This window comes from Chiloscyllium punctatum, chromosome 19 (genome assembly GCF_047496795.1).
Source record: "Chiloscyllium punctatum isolate Juve2018m chromosome 19, sChiPun1.3, whole genome shotgun sequence".
NCBI lineage: Eukaryota > Metazoa > Chordata > Chondrichthyes > Orectolobiformes > Hemiscylliidae > Chiloscyllium > Chiloscyllium punctatum.
This window is the reverse complement of record NC_092757.1, coordinates 70,072,328-70,088,854: the sequence shown is the minus strand read 5'-3', so window position 1 is coordinate 70,088,854 and position 16,527 is coordinate 70,072,328. Positions and strand designations below refer to the sequence as shown.

General features: G+C 39.8%; 1 protein-coding gene across 1 annotated transcript in view; it reads right to left on the bottom strand.

The window, feature by feature from the left end:
* Window positions 1-14,020, bottom strand: part of prpf8 (pre-mRNA processing factor 8) — a 54,659-nt gene extending 40,639 nt beyond the window's left edge. The window contains exons 1-6 of the mRNA XM_072589630.1: window positions 13,880-14,020; window positions 10,464-10,568; window positions 5,987-6,155; window positions 4,161-4,325; window positions 3,447-3,665; window positions 606-818 (exon numbers count right to left, since the gene is read on the bottom strand). Coding sequence (XP_072445731.1) covers window positions 606-818; window positions 3,447-3,665; window positions 4,161-4,325; window positions 5,987-6,155; window positions 10,464-10,557 — 860 coding nt within the window. The 5' untranslated portion in view covers window positions 10,558-10,568; window positions 13,880-14,020. The remainder of the gene's footprint in view (window positions 1-605; window positions 819-3,446; window positions 3,666-4,160; window positions 4,326-5,986; window positions 6,156-10,463; window positions 10,569-13,879) is intronic.
* Between the last annotated feature and the right edge of the window lie 2,507 nt (window positions 14,021-16,527).

Below are 16,527 nucleotides of genomic sequence, written 5' to 3'. Positions count from 1 at the left end.
TTATTTTAAATTACAATACACAAATAAATCATCTGCAGGAATTGAGAAACTATAAACAGGGAAGTAAGACAGATTTAAGAGCAACATTTTATAAAAAGGAAACAGAAGGATTTTGCTGAAAACACACAAGTAATGATGTTACAAGATATGCCTTTAAGAAGGATTTCTTCTGTCAATATTTTTAAGAACAAGCATTGCAAGCTTGCAGCTGAGCTGCCTTCCCTGAGCCCAGATAGCTTTTGATTTAAAAAAAAAGTTGGAATAATAGAAGCAGTATGAAGGGGCAGGGTCAAGCAGAACCAGGATTTTAGTTTCAGCTTTCATTTGCTGTCGAGGTTTGGAAACTGTTATACATCTCTCCCTGTCACAGCAAAACACTTTGTTCGATAAAATTAGAATCTGAAAAGACAGTTAGCAAACACTGAAATAGGATTCAATTAGATGATTCACATGCAGGAAAATATTGAAGACTTGATAAATGGAACACTACTGAACAACGGTGAAGCATTTTGTAGTTGTAGTAACCATTGTTCAACCTAATAGAAAGCAGCTAAATTTTCTGATAATATATCTTGAGAATGGATTTTAAAAAGAAATGTCCTTACTGAAGATTCACATCCCGAACCAGAGGCTCAAACTTGGGTCCACCCGGAATTGCCATGTTGAGAGCTTTGGATGTAAAAAATGCTTTCAGATCAAACAGATAGAAGTAGTTGTCATCCACTAAATCAGTTAGCAACTGATTAGCCAGACGATAAAGAGTGGACATCATAGGTAAAGTAAACTGCCAGCGGCGATAAGTCGATCCATTAACATACCTATATTAGGACAGAATAATTCTCAATTTAAACACTTTATAAGAGAAAATTACAACTTAATATCATAGCAATTCACAAGTTGATAGGGATATTTGAATACAATAGGAAGCTGAATAGATTAACCTAATTCTAATTTTCCAATACGGAGAGCTGTGATATTACTTTTTTGTTTCGTTATTAACAGAAGCCCAACTTTTGTCAACCTCAACAATTCCTCTCCTAAAGCCAGTCCATGGATTCCAACAAGTTTCTAGTACTTCGTCAGTGGTCAATTATCATACACAAGTCTATAAAGTTAAACATTAACATGCTATTTAACTACAATGGCATCACTAAGCCTAACCATGTCCTCACCCAAGTGCCAACATATCCATTTCTAGCAGTTACCACAGGTAAGACCATAGTTGAACAAATATGTTTCTTTTACTCACACGCACACACACACACGTACTGTTTCCCCATGTTTTGTTATTAGCTAGATTCTGTTGTCAGTAGGGGAGAAGGTACTTACTACTGACCTTAAATTAAACTGCCCAAAAGTTCAAGTGACCATTGTGGTGTGGCTTTCACCTTTCTCAATGGCAGTTTAAATCTAGTGCCAACTTTGGGAGATTTCACAACATGCAGCAGTAGTGATGACAGCAAGCAGCTAATCACAAAGTATTCTTTCAGTCAGGAACCAATAAACCACTATCGATAGTTTAAACTGTCAGTTTTCAAATAACTAAATAACTCACTTTAAAGCAAAGCTAAACTAGCAATTTGAACAAATTGTTTTAAAAATGTGGAATTTATCATAATGGGGAAGTTGCCATCCCACAAATGTCTTGTTATAAGGAGAGGTTGGACAAACTTGGATTGTTTTCACTAGAGCGTCAGAGGCGCAACTTGATGAAAGTATATAAAATTATGGGAGGCATGGATAGGATGGATAGTTGCCCAGGGTGGATATGTCATATGATAGGGGGCATAGGTTTAAGATGAGAGAGGAAAAGTTCAAAGAAAAGCTTTTTTTTAAAATACAGAGGGTTGTAGGTGCCTGGAACATGCTGTTATGGGAGGTGGTAGATGCAAGATGATTTAAGAGGCTTTGATTCAGATACATGAAGAGGCAGGGATAGAAGTATATGGACCATGTGCAGGTACTTGGGATTATTTTAAAATAGTATTATGGTTGGCACAGACATGGTTGGCCAAAGGGCCTGTTACTGTGTTGACTGTTCGATGTTAAATACCTTTCCACGGTCAGTGAGCGTTTACTATTCATTATGAATTTAGTATACAATTAATTGATTAAAAATATGGTAAATTTCTCCATAATCAATCACTAATTGCTTTGGAACTGTTGAGAGGAGTGTAAAATCACTGAACTATAACCATCATAAATCCAGGCCTTCAGATTAAGAATTGTGAAGTCTAGTTGTGTATTCTTTTCAAAAGTTTGGCTTTTTGATATTTCTCTACAATAAGCCTATTAAGTTGAATTAAATCTAAATTTACTTGTACCAAATAATAAGGTTGTTGAGCATTATTACTTAGTCATAGAGTAGTGCAGGATGGAAACAGTCCCTTCGTTCCAACTTGTCCATACCAACTAGGCATCCTAAATAAATCTAGTCCTATTTGCCAGTATTTGGCCCATATACTTCTAAATCCTTTCTCTTCATATACCCATCCAGATGCTGTAATTGTACAGGTCATTCTTCTATAATGTGTGTTTTGTCAACGCGAACTGGCTGTAACGTAAATGACAAATAAGGGACATTATTTCCAAAGAGCGAACTTTTAAAATGTGTGTGGGCTATAACACGATTATATCACCAACACTTTAAACTCTATTTGTATTGCGTAATTCTTGTATTGCACGGGGTCACATAGGAACAGAACTATCATGCTATGGAAGAAATAACTGTACCAGCCTCCACATGAAAAGGTTCCCCCTTAGGTCCATTTTAAATGTTTCCCCTCTCACCTTCTGTAATCAAGAGTTATTACTTTTATTCACAAAGAATTAAAAATAAAATTTGATGTCCAATTGAAGAGTACTAGAATAAATAACCCTTGACTGAATTTTTAAAAATTTTTCATACTGAAGCCAATGATTGGCAAAGAAGGACCATTAGAAGGACAATCTTTGGAAGTCTTGTGGTACAGTGGTAGTGCCCTACCTTGGGTTCAAATCCCACTTGTTCCAGAGGTGTGTAATAACATTTCTGAACAGGTTAGTTGTAAAGTATGTAAAACATCCCATACAGACAATAGGCTAGACTAAAGGAACTGTTCAAATTTCCAAGAAAGAATATTCCATGGCATTATTTTTATTTTAGACTGTGAACTGACCATTGGGCCCTTGTGGAAAACAACAAACATAATATCAAATTAATGTCGAGTTGGTTGAACCCGTTAAACCTAACAATGTCATAGTTAATTGTTCATTCACAAGAAGTGAAGTCATTTTAATTAGTTCAGGTATAACTTTCCTAGCAGTACAGTTTTAATTTGCCTATTCTGTAAATACTTGTTAATAATTTAAAATCAGATAATTGTTTCCATGTCACTTAGCTACTTTGTCAGGCCTTCAATCTTTCATGACATTAACACAGTGGACTCTAAGACATAAAGCCTTACTTTGGGTTGTCTTTCAGCGGTTGGTGATCATATAACCACTCTGCCACTGGTCCATCCTCTTCTGAATCAAGTTCCATCTGTATTGCTTCAAGTGGCTCCACGTCTAGTATATTATCTGCATAATCCAGTGGAGGCTCTTCATCATCAAAAGGAGGAAACCGCATCCTTTTAAAGTGTCGTCTATCACGCTTTTCACGTCTCATCATAATCCACATGGTTCTAATGAGAAATGAATCTTTGGTTATTGCATTCCATCAGAAAAATATCCTTAGAGTATAAAATGCTATTCCTGATCATATGCAATGGAGCAAAACGCACTCAAAATATGCTTATCTAAATTGAAATTACAGTACATTTGAAAATTCTTTCATGTATGAAAAATATCCAAGCAAATAACTTTTGAATGCATGATCTATCAACAGGATATCTTCTATCTTCCACTGGAATAACTGAAATCACTGACATCCAGGAGAACAAAGTCTCAATCAACAAGGCTATCTTTAATACAAATAACAACTGGTATTAAGGCCTATAACTTTGACAAGCATCTTGTCCCACTACTTTTGTATGAATAACTCATAGCTATAACATTGATTTCCTTGTATCATTCAACTTAATTCGGAAATTGCCATGGACAGAAGAACACAAAATACTTTACAAGTGAATGAAAACATATTTTCATCAAAAGCTCTTGAAAAACTCAACACTACTTACCCCCACTGAGATATATAAACTGGTTCAATAACCCAGGGAATTTCATTAACAAATGAGATTGCGCCTGTGATGTGATACAAAACTGAAACATCCCTGATCTGTTCCCATGGCATAGGCATATTCTCCAGTAGTTTCAGAACAGCATGCGGCATGTACTTCAAAGCACTATGGAGAGAGGGAAAAATACAATTGCCAATATATTAGCTTTAGTCATAAAGTTGTACAGCACAGAAACAGATCCTTTGGACCAACTCGCCCCTGCTAAACAGATATCCTAAATTAATCTAGTTCCATTTGCTAGCATTTGGCCCATACCTCTCTAAACCCTTCCAATTCATGTACCCATCCAGATGCCTTTTAAATGGTGTAATTATAGTAGCCTCCACCACTTCCTCTGACAGCTCATTCCATACACACACCACCCTCTACGTGAAAAAGCTGCTCCTTAGATCCCTTTTAAATCTTCACCCTCTCACCATAGATCTATGCCCTCTAATTTTGGACTCCCCTAGTCTGGGAAAAAGACCTTGACAATTCACCCTCTCCATGCCACTCATGATTTTATAAACTTCTCTAAAGGTCACCTTTCAGCCTCTGAATGTCCAGGCAAAAAAAAGCCCGAGCATATTCAGCCTCTTCCTAAATCTCAAACCCTCTAACCCTGGCAACATCTTTGTAAATCTTTTCTGAACCCTTTCACGGTTTCACAACATCCTTCCTATAGCAGGGAAACCAGAATGAAACACAGTATTCCAAAAGTAGCCTAACCAATGTCCTGTCTAGCCGCAACATGACCTCCCAACTCCTATAGTCAATGCAGTGACCAATAAAGGCAAATGTAGCAAACCTCTTCTTCACTACCCTGTCTACCTGTGACTCTACTTTCAAGGAACTATGAAACTGCACTAAGGTCTCTTTGTTTGGCAACACTCCTCAGGACCTTACCATTACGTGTATAAGTCCTGTCCTGATTTGCTGCTCCAAAATGCAGCACCTCACATTTATTTAAATTAAACGTCATCTGCCACTCCTCAGCCTGTTATACTCTGAGTCAAACAGCCTCACTGTGATGACAAGTCTAATGACTGATATTAAAAATGCATACTTCTCACTGTATTTTAGAGCAAATCAATTTTAATTCACAAGATAAACAGTTACATCTAATATTTTGGGTAAGTGCTATATTTTAGAATAATTGGTTAGCATATAAACTGGAATACAAAATGGCACTTTGCAAGTTTGAAAATGCAATGATCAAGCGAGAATTGAATTAGACTTGATTAGAGATAGACTTGAAGTCCTCTTTAAGCTGAATGTATACAAAACTGTCACTAGTGAGAAATATAGATTTGAACAACTGAAAATCTAGAACTATTTAAAAAGAAGACCTAAATAGTACACAAGCATATGAAAACAGAACTGTGGGAGTGCAATATTTAGGCAAGTTATCATGACCTGCATACTGCATATATTATGTTCCATTCGGTTACTCACTGCAGATTTCAGATCTTTGCGCCCCACTCCCATCACAATATCTCTTCCCTTCCCACCTCCATACAGAACATTACTTTTCACAGCAGTCTCTGCATAAACATTCATACTCAACAAGGTGAGTACTGGAGGTCAAACCATTCATTAAAAAATCAAACAAGTACTAAAAATGCTATGGACCATCAATGAACCACTTGTTATTGAAACAAAAACATGCTTCAGTTAAATAGTAAAATTAAAAGTTCAAGTAAAAATCATTCAGCATCAAATCTCAGAGGATAATTATGGGCTTAATGTTAAAATGCTATTGTCCTCCATATTGACAAAATGCTTACCCAAGATAGACTCTCTTGTCATGCCTGAATTTCCGGTTTGTCATGTCACCATGATCACGAATGATCTTTCTGACATGTTCAGGAGGCATGTCCTCTTTCTGAGCATCCACGAAGCCAAACTTTCTCTTCTCAGCATACCGTTTAGCCTGAAGTTGTTGCCATTTCCTGGCTGGAAAAATAATTTAAATACACTGGAAAGTTTATAACTGAGCACAATCTCAAAAGAAAGGTGTCATAACTTCTTTAAAAATATCCCATGACTTAATCAACAGCTTACTTAGCTACGTGATTTGCCTGTATCGACTGCAAGACAAAACTTTTCACTGTACCTCAGTACACGTGACAATAAATTCAATTCAATTCAATCAAAATGAATATTGGAGTATAAGCAGAAGTCAAAATCTAAAGTCAACAGAATGTCCAATACTTTGTCTACTACAATGTTAAAGTTATTCCAATGTTGTTAGGCAAAGTTGTATTTTCCTCTTCAATGGAGGACAGGGCAACGTGGTAAATCACACATTATGGGTTGTTCTGAGATATCAGCATCAAACTAAGCCATTAATACTAATCATTGAACTTTATTTTTAAACTCAGCTAAGCATCCATTGGGCTGACTGCAGTTAACATAAGACATGGAGACAGGATGATGAATTTTTCATTGCTCAGTGAGTTATATAAGCTTAGGAAATGAATTTTAAAAAATCACAGCCAGAAAAATATTGAAATAACCATGCTATATGGTTTGCCTCTCACTGAGTTTCCTTGAACTGAATTGAATAAGGCTGAACATCCTTCCCATTCCTGGATGGCAAACTCCGGACTTAAATAGAACATAAGCTCAGTTACGATAACTTGTCAGTTCCAAAAACTAATAAGGATGCCTAGCTGAGGTCACTGGCAATTAGCATATATGCAACAGCACTTGAGAGGTCTTATTTTTAGGCTGCAGCACCCAAGGGCAGCAATTCACTGTGTTGTTTCAGAACTAAATGCAATATGTGCCTCTTTTTTTATAGCTTTGAAGGGTGGATCACCACTACCCAAAATATCCATTCCGAACTACACACAGCACATGGATTTGCAATCCTCTAGCTGAAGTTGATATGCTGTCCTACTTCTAGAAACCAACAACAGTTCAATTGTAAAATACATCTGCTATGTAAATCAGTTAGGTTGGAATTTCCAGTGAATTTTCAAGCTAACCTGACTACAGAGAAAAGGCCCAGGTTCTAAAAGCAATGAATAAATTTACAGACTTATTACAACCTGCTCAATGATGCCCAGTTGGGTCACTCGACTCATGATCTCATTATTGCTTTGGTTCAAACATGAACAAAAGAAACGAATTCCAGAGGTGAGGTGAGAGGACTCGTCTTGACATCAAGGCCACATGTGACTGAGTGCGGTTTCAAGGAGCCCCAGCAAAACTGGGGAAACGAAAACAAAAATTGCTAAGGAAATCAGAGATAACATTTCAGGTGGAGTAACCCTTCCTCAGAATTGAGGAAGTCAATGGGAAACTGCAGCAAATCTTGTTGGTTGGTGTCATACACGGCACATAGGATGACGGTTCTGGTTATTAGAGGGCAGTCATCTCAGTGCCAGGACATCTCTGCATGAATTCCTCAGGAGAATATCCTATCCCAACTATCTTCAGCTGCTTCATCGATCAAAGTTAGAAGTGGGAATGTTCGCTAGTGTTTGCACCAAGTTCAGCATCATTCATAACTCCTCAGATATTCAAGCCATCCATACCAAAATGCAACAAGACCTGGAATTACCCAGGCGTGGGCTGAAAAGTGGCAAATAACATTTGTGCTACACAAGGAAGGCGATGGCCTAATGGCATCATTGCTAGACTATTAATCCAGAGACCCTAGATAATGTCCCGGGGACGAGGTTTGAAACCACCAACAGCAAATGGTGGAATTTGATTTCAAAAAGAAAATGTGGAATTTAGAATCTAATGATGACCGTGAGACCACTGTTGTTTGTTGGAAAAACCCATCAGGTTCACTGATGTTTATCAGGAAAGGAAACCTGAAAGATATGAAACCAGAAGGATCGCCAGGCATTTATCTTGGCACCAGAAAAGGCAATGACAAAAACACTGCTGTCTACTATGTCAAGTCATTCTCATTAACATTTGAAGGCTAGTGTCAAAATTGGGAGAGCTGTTTCACAGACTAATCAAGCAACAGCCTGATATGGTCATATTCATGGAATCAGACCTTACAGACAATGTCGCAGACACCACTAGATCAAGGCAGCCCACCATTATCTTCTCAAGGACAATTAGGGATGGGTAATAAATGCTGGCCAGCCAGCGACACCCATATCCCACAATATGAGTGAATAAAAAAAATCCTGGCAATGACATTCTCCAAATAAGAGACAATCTGACCATCTCTTGAACTCTAAAGGTGGCACCATCATTAAATCCCCCACAATCAACATCTCGGACATTTACCATAGACCAGAAGGTGAACTACACTAGCCATACAAATATTGGTTACAAGAGCATCTCCTGACTCTGCAAATTTTGTCCATCATTTACACAGTAGAGTCAGGTGTGCGATGAAATATTCCATATTTGCTTGGACAAGTGCAGCAACAATAACACAAGAACCCTGACACCATCCAGGTAAAAGCAGCCCACTTGATTAGTAGCACATCCACAAATACTCATTCCCTTCACACTGCGAACACTCAACAGTAGTAATGTATACCATCTTCAAGATGCACTGCCAAAATTCACCAATTGTTTCTTAAGCAGCCCTTCAAAACCCAGCACAATTTCCATCTATGATGTGGAGATTCCAGTGTTGGACTGGGTGGACAAAGTTAAAAACCACAACAGGTTATTTGGAAGTACCGGCTTTCAGAGCGCTGGTCCTTCACCAGTTAGCAATTTCCATCTAGAAAAACAAAGGCAACAGACACACGGGAACACCACCCCGTAGAAGATCACTTCCAAGTCACTCATCAGCTGGACTTGAAAATATATTCCCATTCCTTCAGTATCACCAGATCAATCCTTCCCTAACAGCACTGTGGATCTACCTACAACTTTTTTTTTATTCATTCACGAGCAAGGGCATTATTGACCAAGCTTGCATTTATTGCCCACCCCTAATTGCCTAGAGGGCAGTTAAGAATCAATCACATTGCTGTAGGTCTGGAGTGACATGTCAACCAGCTAAGGATTGCAATCCTTCCTTAAACCACGCAAGTGAACATTAGAGATGTTTTTTTTTCCTGACAATCAATGACTTAATTCTAAATTGTTACTGAATTCAAATTTCACCATCTGGCGTGGCAGGATTTGAACCCAGGTTTCCAGAAAAACACTTGATTCCTGGATTAATAGTCCAGTGGTAGTACCAGTAGGCCACTGGTTCCTTTTTGATCTGCATGCAGTATTGACCCAAACCAGCAATGCCCGTGGTCCATGAATAAATAAAAAAACTAAGAAAGCACAATGAAGACACAAAATCAAGATTACAGTTTTCATGCAGTCACTTGGGTCTTCACACACACACAGGTACAAAGTTAAATGGAACAGTGTCCAATACAAGGAAAGATAAAAAGAATATGCAAGTTTTTGAGTATTTTGGGTGCCCTTGAGGTGTAAGGTTTTAACACAAGATCAGTCGATTAATTGTTTTTTTAAAAATGCTGTCATTTTGTGATTCTCTGATGCACCTTTCCAGTCAGAGCTGAAGTGCTGGTACTTTTCTTCTGCAGATAGAGGGCGTCTTCTCAGTCCATGTTTGATTCTACATTCTTAATTCCATCTCTTCTTGGTCTACCAAAAGTACAGCATTTGTAACACAGCTGTTTTATGATTCTGTACAACACTGAGGTTATTGCTTCAAAGTTTGGTAACTGCAGATGTTTAATCTCCAATATGTGAAGATTGTCATAATTATGTAAATCAAGTAAGAGATGAGGACTTTTTCACATTTCCTATGTAGCCTGATTGGCTAATTTCATTGCCCTTGGGGAAATGTTAATTTCAAACCAGATTGCCTTTTGGGTAATCCATGTCAATTTCATGACAATTAGCCAACAAGTGCTGCTCAGGATATGCTTGAGCTTGATATTTAGCACACTCTTTTAAAAAATCTTTTCAGTCAATATAAGTCTTAGATAATTAAATCATTCAATGGAAGTCAAAAAATCAATACTCCATATTTCATATAATAAAAACTGCAGTCTTGAAAATTTTCAATTTAAATTTAATTATTAGAACAACAGGTGCTACAGTATTAAAAACATTTTTAGTTCGAAATCTCCAAAGTCATGCCTCACAGCTTTGAGTATTTGTCACACAATGGGCACCCAAAGTGCATAAAAACGAAATAAAATTTAAATTTTAACATTTAGTGCTTTAATAATGAGATAAACTTTTGTACACATAATTGCATTACTTTCTATGTTAACTGACCAGATTAATGTAGAAATGTCTCACCTTTCTCCTGTAGTTTTTCCTCAGACATGTAATCAGGTAGAGGGACTGGAACGGGATTGGGCCCAGGTGCAGCCCTGTATGGAAATGCTGCCATTTTTGTAGATTCTGAGGGAAAAGACAGATTTAATTCTTTTAGCTATCTGCAAATCCATTATTTATAATTTGCAGAGGGATTAAAGTGAGTTTCCCCTTTAGCCTAGGATGTGAGGCACCTTCTAATTAAAATTATTTGTGCGCATAGATTTAAGATGCCTATGTGTGCAAAGTTTTTAAAAATTCTTTAAATATATGAAATGAATAATAAAATGCATAAGATACAATTTGGTGACGAGCACAGAATTAATGTTTACACAGATTGTAATAACACACACCCAAACCAGCGGGAATATGAAAATGTATGTGAATTAAACTGGTTCTGATTACTTATAAACGCACCCATATATACTGACATCCAAAGTTCATTTTCACTCAATTTGGGCTGCAATCCAGATACAATCTGCAACTACAGATCAGAGGATCTGAAAAAATTTCTGATAGCATAATATCAGTGTGGATGTACATGCAGTACAGGTAACTGCTTTAATAACACTTTCAACATCTATATACTCAATTGTTTACACTTGAAAACATTCATTTTAAAACTTTCTTTAAATGTTTTTGAATGTGTAAATTGGGAGTCAAGCTTTGGACATTATGTTGCAAAAACAAAAATCAACATTTCTCATGGAACACTCAGATGCAAGTGATGTCAGCTTCAGTAGCTCACGTTTTGAAAACAGCCAAAAGATTAAGGAATTAACTTTGAAAATGGAACCGGAATTCATAATCTCTTGACAATCACACCAAACAAAGCATAAAAACTGGCGCAAACATCAAGCTCCCTAGTACAATTTGAAAAGTTATGTGCAATTGCTTTGGTGCCCTCAGGAATAGACTCCTCTTAACCAATCCCACCATGAAATAAACGTTTATTCATCCCATTGCTGCTGTATTAGATTTTGGCACAGAATGGCTGATGCATTTACTTACATGCAAAGCCTTCCAAAGGGATATGTATAACTAATGAATACCAACTAGGTTATTTTAGGCAACATCATGAAAACTTTAATGGGATTTGTTACAAAACCCAAGCTTCTCCAAAAATACCGGCTCGCCAACTGACAGCATTTCTATTAACTTAGATGCCTAGAATCAGCAGCTTCCACAGCATACATGATTTGCATTAAACTCTTATGTTAATATACACAAACTCCCTCAGGATCTAGCATGTTTAGGGCATCAATTGCAACATTTCAGAATTCTGGAGACAGTGGAAAAGCAACGTACTTGTCTATGGCTATTCAGTAGCTCGACTTTTGAATATATAGGAACATCCAGGATTTTGAAAAGACCTTCTAGAATTATCTTGAAGAAAAGTTACATTTACACATGGAAGCCACATTTCTATATGTTCCGCATGCCAAACTAAATACATATGATCATTCTGATTGGGATCTATATCACTATTCTCTAGGTCATAATCTGGAACTTCCTTTCTGTCAGCACTACAGGTGGCCCTACACTCCAATGGCTGCAGCGATTCGTAAAGGAAGCTCAATTCCATCTTCTCCAAAACAATTAGTGATGGACAATAAAAATGCTGGCCTAGTTTGCAACACCTACATCCCATGAATTAACTTTAAAAATGTATACTTGAAAGGGAGATTTAAATCTATGCTAAAAGTGTTAGTAAATTGTACAATCACAAAACACAGAAGGAGGCTATCCAGGCTATTGCACTCATCAGCTCTTTGAGAGAGCTTGAAATGAACTCTGACAAAAGAACATCAGCCTGCAACATTAACTGTTTTTGTAGTCATTATGCTGCCTGATCTATTTCCAGTATCCACAGTATTTTTCTTTTACACCAATTAATCCCACTTGTTCCCATAACTGGAGTGTGGTGATGGAAAAGCACAGCAGGTCAGGCAGCATTTGAGGAGCAAGAGAATTGACGTTTCAGGCATAAACCCTTCATCAGGAATCCTGTTGTGCTTTTCCAGCATCACACTCTCGACTCTGATCTCTAGCAACTGCAGTCCTCACTTTCGAGGAGAAAGTGAGGACTGCAGATGCTGGAGATCAGAGCTGAAAATGTGTTGCTGGAAAAGCGCAGCAGGTCAGGCAGCATCCAAGGAACAGGAGAATCGATGTTTTGAAGGGCTTATGCCCGAAACATCGATTCTCCTGGTTCTTGGATGCTTCCTGACCTGCTGCACTTTTCCAGCAACACATTTTCAGCAGTCCTCACTTTCCCCTTGTTCCCATAACTTCAACTTTTTTTTCCTTATTGAGATCCCTTTTTGATACAGGCTTGAATTTGCCTGCCTTGTCCTTTTGAATAGTGTCTTGGTGAGAAATTTGCACCAATCTTAAGCATGTTTAATAACAAATTCTAAGCACATCATGTCATACTCTTCTGGTGTGAATGATGTGGCTGGTGGGAGAGAAACTGGGACAAAGGGGGAATTTACACTGAACAGCTACACTTCTGTTGAATGGTAGGACCAAAGGAAATACAAAGGATCAGAGGAACCTTTGCGTGTAAGTCCATATATTTATGAAGGCAGCAGGGCAAGTGTTAAGAATGCATATGGGATATTCATCTTTATTCAAAGCATTGAATACAAGAGCAAGGTGGTTATGATGGAGTCATAACATTTATCAGTTAAACCACAGATTCAATACTGTGGGCAGTTCTAGTTGTCCCATTATAAGAAGAATCTGATTGCACTAGAGGGGGTCCAAAGGAGGCTTACCGGGATGCTGCTTTGGCTGGAGTGAAGAGAGGCTCTTCAGCTATGAACAGAGACCAGATAGGCTCAGGTTGTTTTCCTTACAGCAGAGGAGGCTGAGTGGGTGACCTTCGTCGAGGTGTAAGTTTGAGGAACATAGGGTTGATAAGGAGAAACACTTCTCCTTAGTCGGGTCATCAATAACCATGGCGCAAGTTAAGGAGCAGAGGGTTCAGAGGGGATTTGAGGAAACGTTTTGTTCACCGTGAGTGTGGTGGCTATCTGGAATGCACTAGCTAAAAGGTATGGTAGAGGTAGAAACTACCAAGACATTTAAGAAACATGTAGATGAGCACAAGGTTACGGGCCAAATGTTGGAAAACGGGATGAAAGTTAATAGATGATTGATGCACGGATACGACGGGGCCAATCTTCTTTGCTGTAAAGTAAAACGATGACTTCTCCTGGAAGGTTCCAGCGCGGCATGAGCAGCGAGTCCCCGCCTGAGCTGCTCTCGACCGATGGAAACCATTAGGCCGCAGGCCGCAGGCCGCAGGCCGGGCCGAGCTCACGGGGCTCAACCTCGACCCAATCCCACCCTAAACCCTGACCCGCGTGCCCGGAGCACACAGAAATACCTACCCTGAACGCAGCTGCAACGGCAAGAGGGGGGGAAAAAAGCGAGGCGATCGATTTTTCTCCCTGGCCTTAGGCCTCAGGGCCTCGGCGCCATTAACTCCGCGAGCGAGAGAGGCACCAGTGCACAGCGCCCGGATACTGAAGGCGGGGCTTCCGCTGTCTATGCGAGCTTCCCATTGGTCAATCAGCTGGATTGATGGCCTCTGCAGCCACTCAGGACACAGCAATCTCCAGGTAGCCCACTGAAAACAAGCTCATTCAGGGATTAAATCAGATTTTATAAAGTGAAGTGCACAGCAAATGAACTTTTAAAAAAAAATTACACTTAAGATAGATCCTATGTCAACTATTGCAATTAAACAACGTCAGTGCATAACCAAAGTAATATTGAGCATTTGTTTTAAGAAAAAAAGTAATACACGGGGGGGGGGGTACATTGAACACTCAATTCAAAGGAAGAGATGTGACCAAAAGCTTAAAGAGATGGGCTACAATAGGACTTGAAGGAGCTAGGAAAAGCAAATACTTAAAATCGGAAATTCCAGAGTGCAACAGCAGGTTGGCCAAAAGCTGCCTTTGCTGCAGCTAAAATTGAAGGAAGTGTGAGGTTGAAGGGAATTGTAGAATTGGAAACATTTACAGAAATCAAGATGCACAAGGGATCAAGTGGAAGCAAAGTGAATTTTAAATTGGATACATTAATGGGCATACATTAAACTAAGTTGAATTTCAATAAGGTCCCATAAGAGATTAGCATGTTAAATCACATAGAATTGGAGCTGTCACGGTTAGAAAAGTGGTTGGCAGGCAGTAACAAAGAATGGGGAAAATGATTTTTTTCAAGTGGCAGGCAATGACTACTGAGCTACCACAAAGATCTGTGCTCCGACCCCAACTATTCACAATACATATGGATGATTTAGACGTGGGAACTAAAAACAATATCTCCAGATTTGTTCTGTACACAAAGCTGAACTGGAGAAATATGAGGAGGATGCACAGATGCTTCAATGTGATTTGGACAAGTTGAGTGAATGGGCAAGTGTCTAGCGGATGAAGTATAATTTTGATAAATGTAAGATTATTAAGTTTGGTAGCAAAACTAGGAAGGCAGATTGTCATCTGAGTGACAATAAATAGCAAAAAAGGAAGGTGCACTGAGATCTGTATGCCCTTGTAGACTAGTCGATGAAGGAAAGCATGCAGTGAAGAAGGCAAATAGTATATTGGGCTTCATAGCGAGAACATTCGAATACTGGAGCTGGGATGTCTTGCTGCAATTAGGGCCTTGGTAAGACCACACCTGGAGTATTGTGTGTAGTTTTGGTCTCTTTATCTGAGGAGGGATGTTTTGTCTGTTTAGGTTTAACCAGACTGATTCCTGTGATGGGGTAAAAACAATAACTGCAGATGCTGAAAACCAAATACTGGATTAGTGGTGCTGGAAGAGCACAGCAGTTCAGGCAGCATCCAAGGAGCAGCGAAATCGACATTTCGGGAAAAAGCCCTTCATCAGGAATAAAGGCAGTGAGCCTGAAGCGTGGAGAGATAAGCTAGAGGAGGGTGGGGGTGGGGAGAGAGTAGCATAGAGTACAATGGGTGTGTGGGGGAGGAGGTGAAGGTGATAGGACAAGGAGGAGAGGGTGGAGTGGATAGGTCGAAAAGGAGATAGGCAGGTCGGACAAGTCAAGGAGACAGTGCTGAGCTGGAAGTTTGAAACTAGGATGAGGTGGGGGAAGGGGAAATGAGGAAGCTGTTGAAGTCCACATTGATGCCCTGGGGTTGAAATGTTCCGAGGTGGAAGATGAGGCGTTCTTCCTCCAGGCGTCTGGTGGTGAGGGAGCGGCGGTGAAGGAGGCCCAGGACCTCCATGTCCTCAGCAGAGTGGGAGGGGGAGTTGAAATGTTGGGCCACGGGGCGGTTTGGTTGATTGGTGCGGGTGTCTCGGAGATGTTCCCTAAAGCGCTCTGCTAGGAGGCACCCAGTCTCCCCAATGTAGAGGTGACCACATCGGGAGCAACGGATACAATAAATGATATTAATGGATGTGCAGGTAAAACTTTGATGAATGTGGAAGGCTCCTTTAGGGGCTTGGATAGAAGTGAGGGAGGAGGTGTAGGCACAGGTTTTACAGTTCCTGCGGTGGCAGGGGAAAGTGCCAGGATGGGAGGGTGGGTCGTAGGGGGGTGTGGACCTGAACAGGTAGTCACAGAGGGAACGGTCTTTGCGGAAGGCGGAAAGGGGTGGGGAGGGAAATATATCCCTGGTGGTGGGGTCATTTTGGAGGTGGCGGAAATGTCGGCGGATGATTTGGTTTATGCGAAGGTTTGTAGGGTGGAAGGTGAGCACCAGGGACGTTCTGTCCTTGTTACGGTTGGAGGGGTGGGGTCTGAGGGCAGAGGTGCGGGATGTGGACGAGATGCGTTGGAGGGCATCTTTAACCACATGGGAAGGGAAATTGCGGTCTCTAAAGAAGGAGGCCATCTGGTGTGTTCTATGGTGGAACTGGTCCTCCTGGGAGCAGATACGGCGGAGGCGGAGAAATTGGGAATACAGGATGGCATTTTTGCAAGAGGTAGGGTGGGAAGAGGTGTAATCCAGGTAGCTGATGGAGTCGGTGGGTTTGTAAAATATGTCAGTGTCAAGTCGGT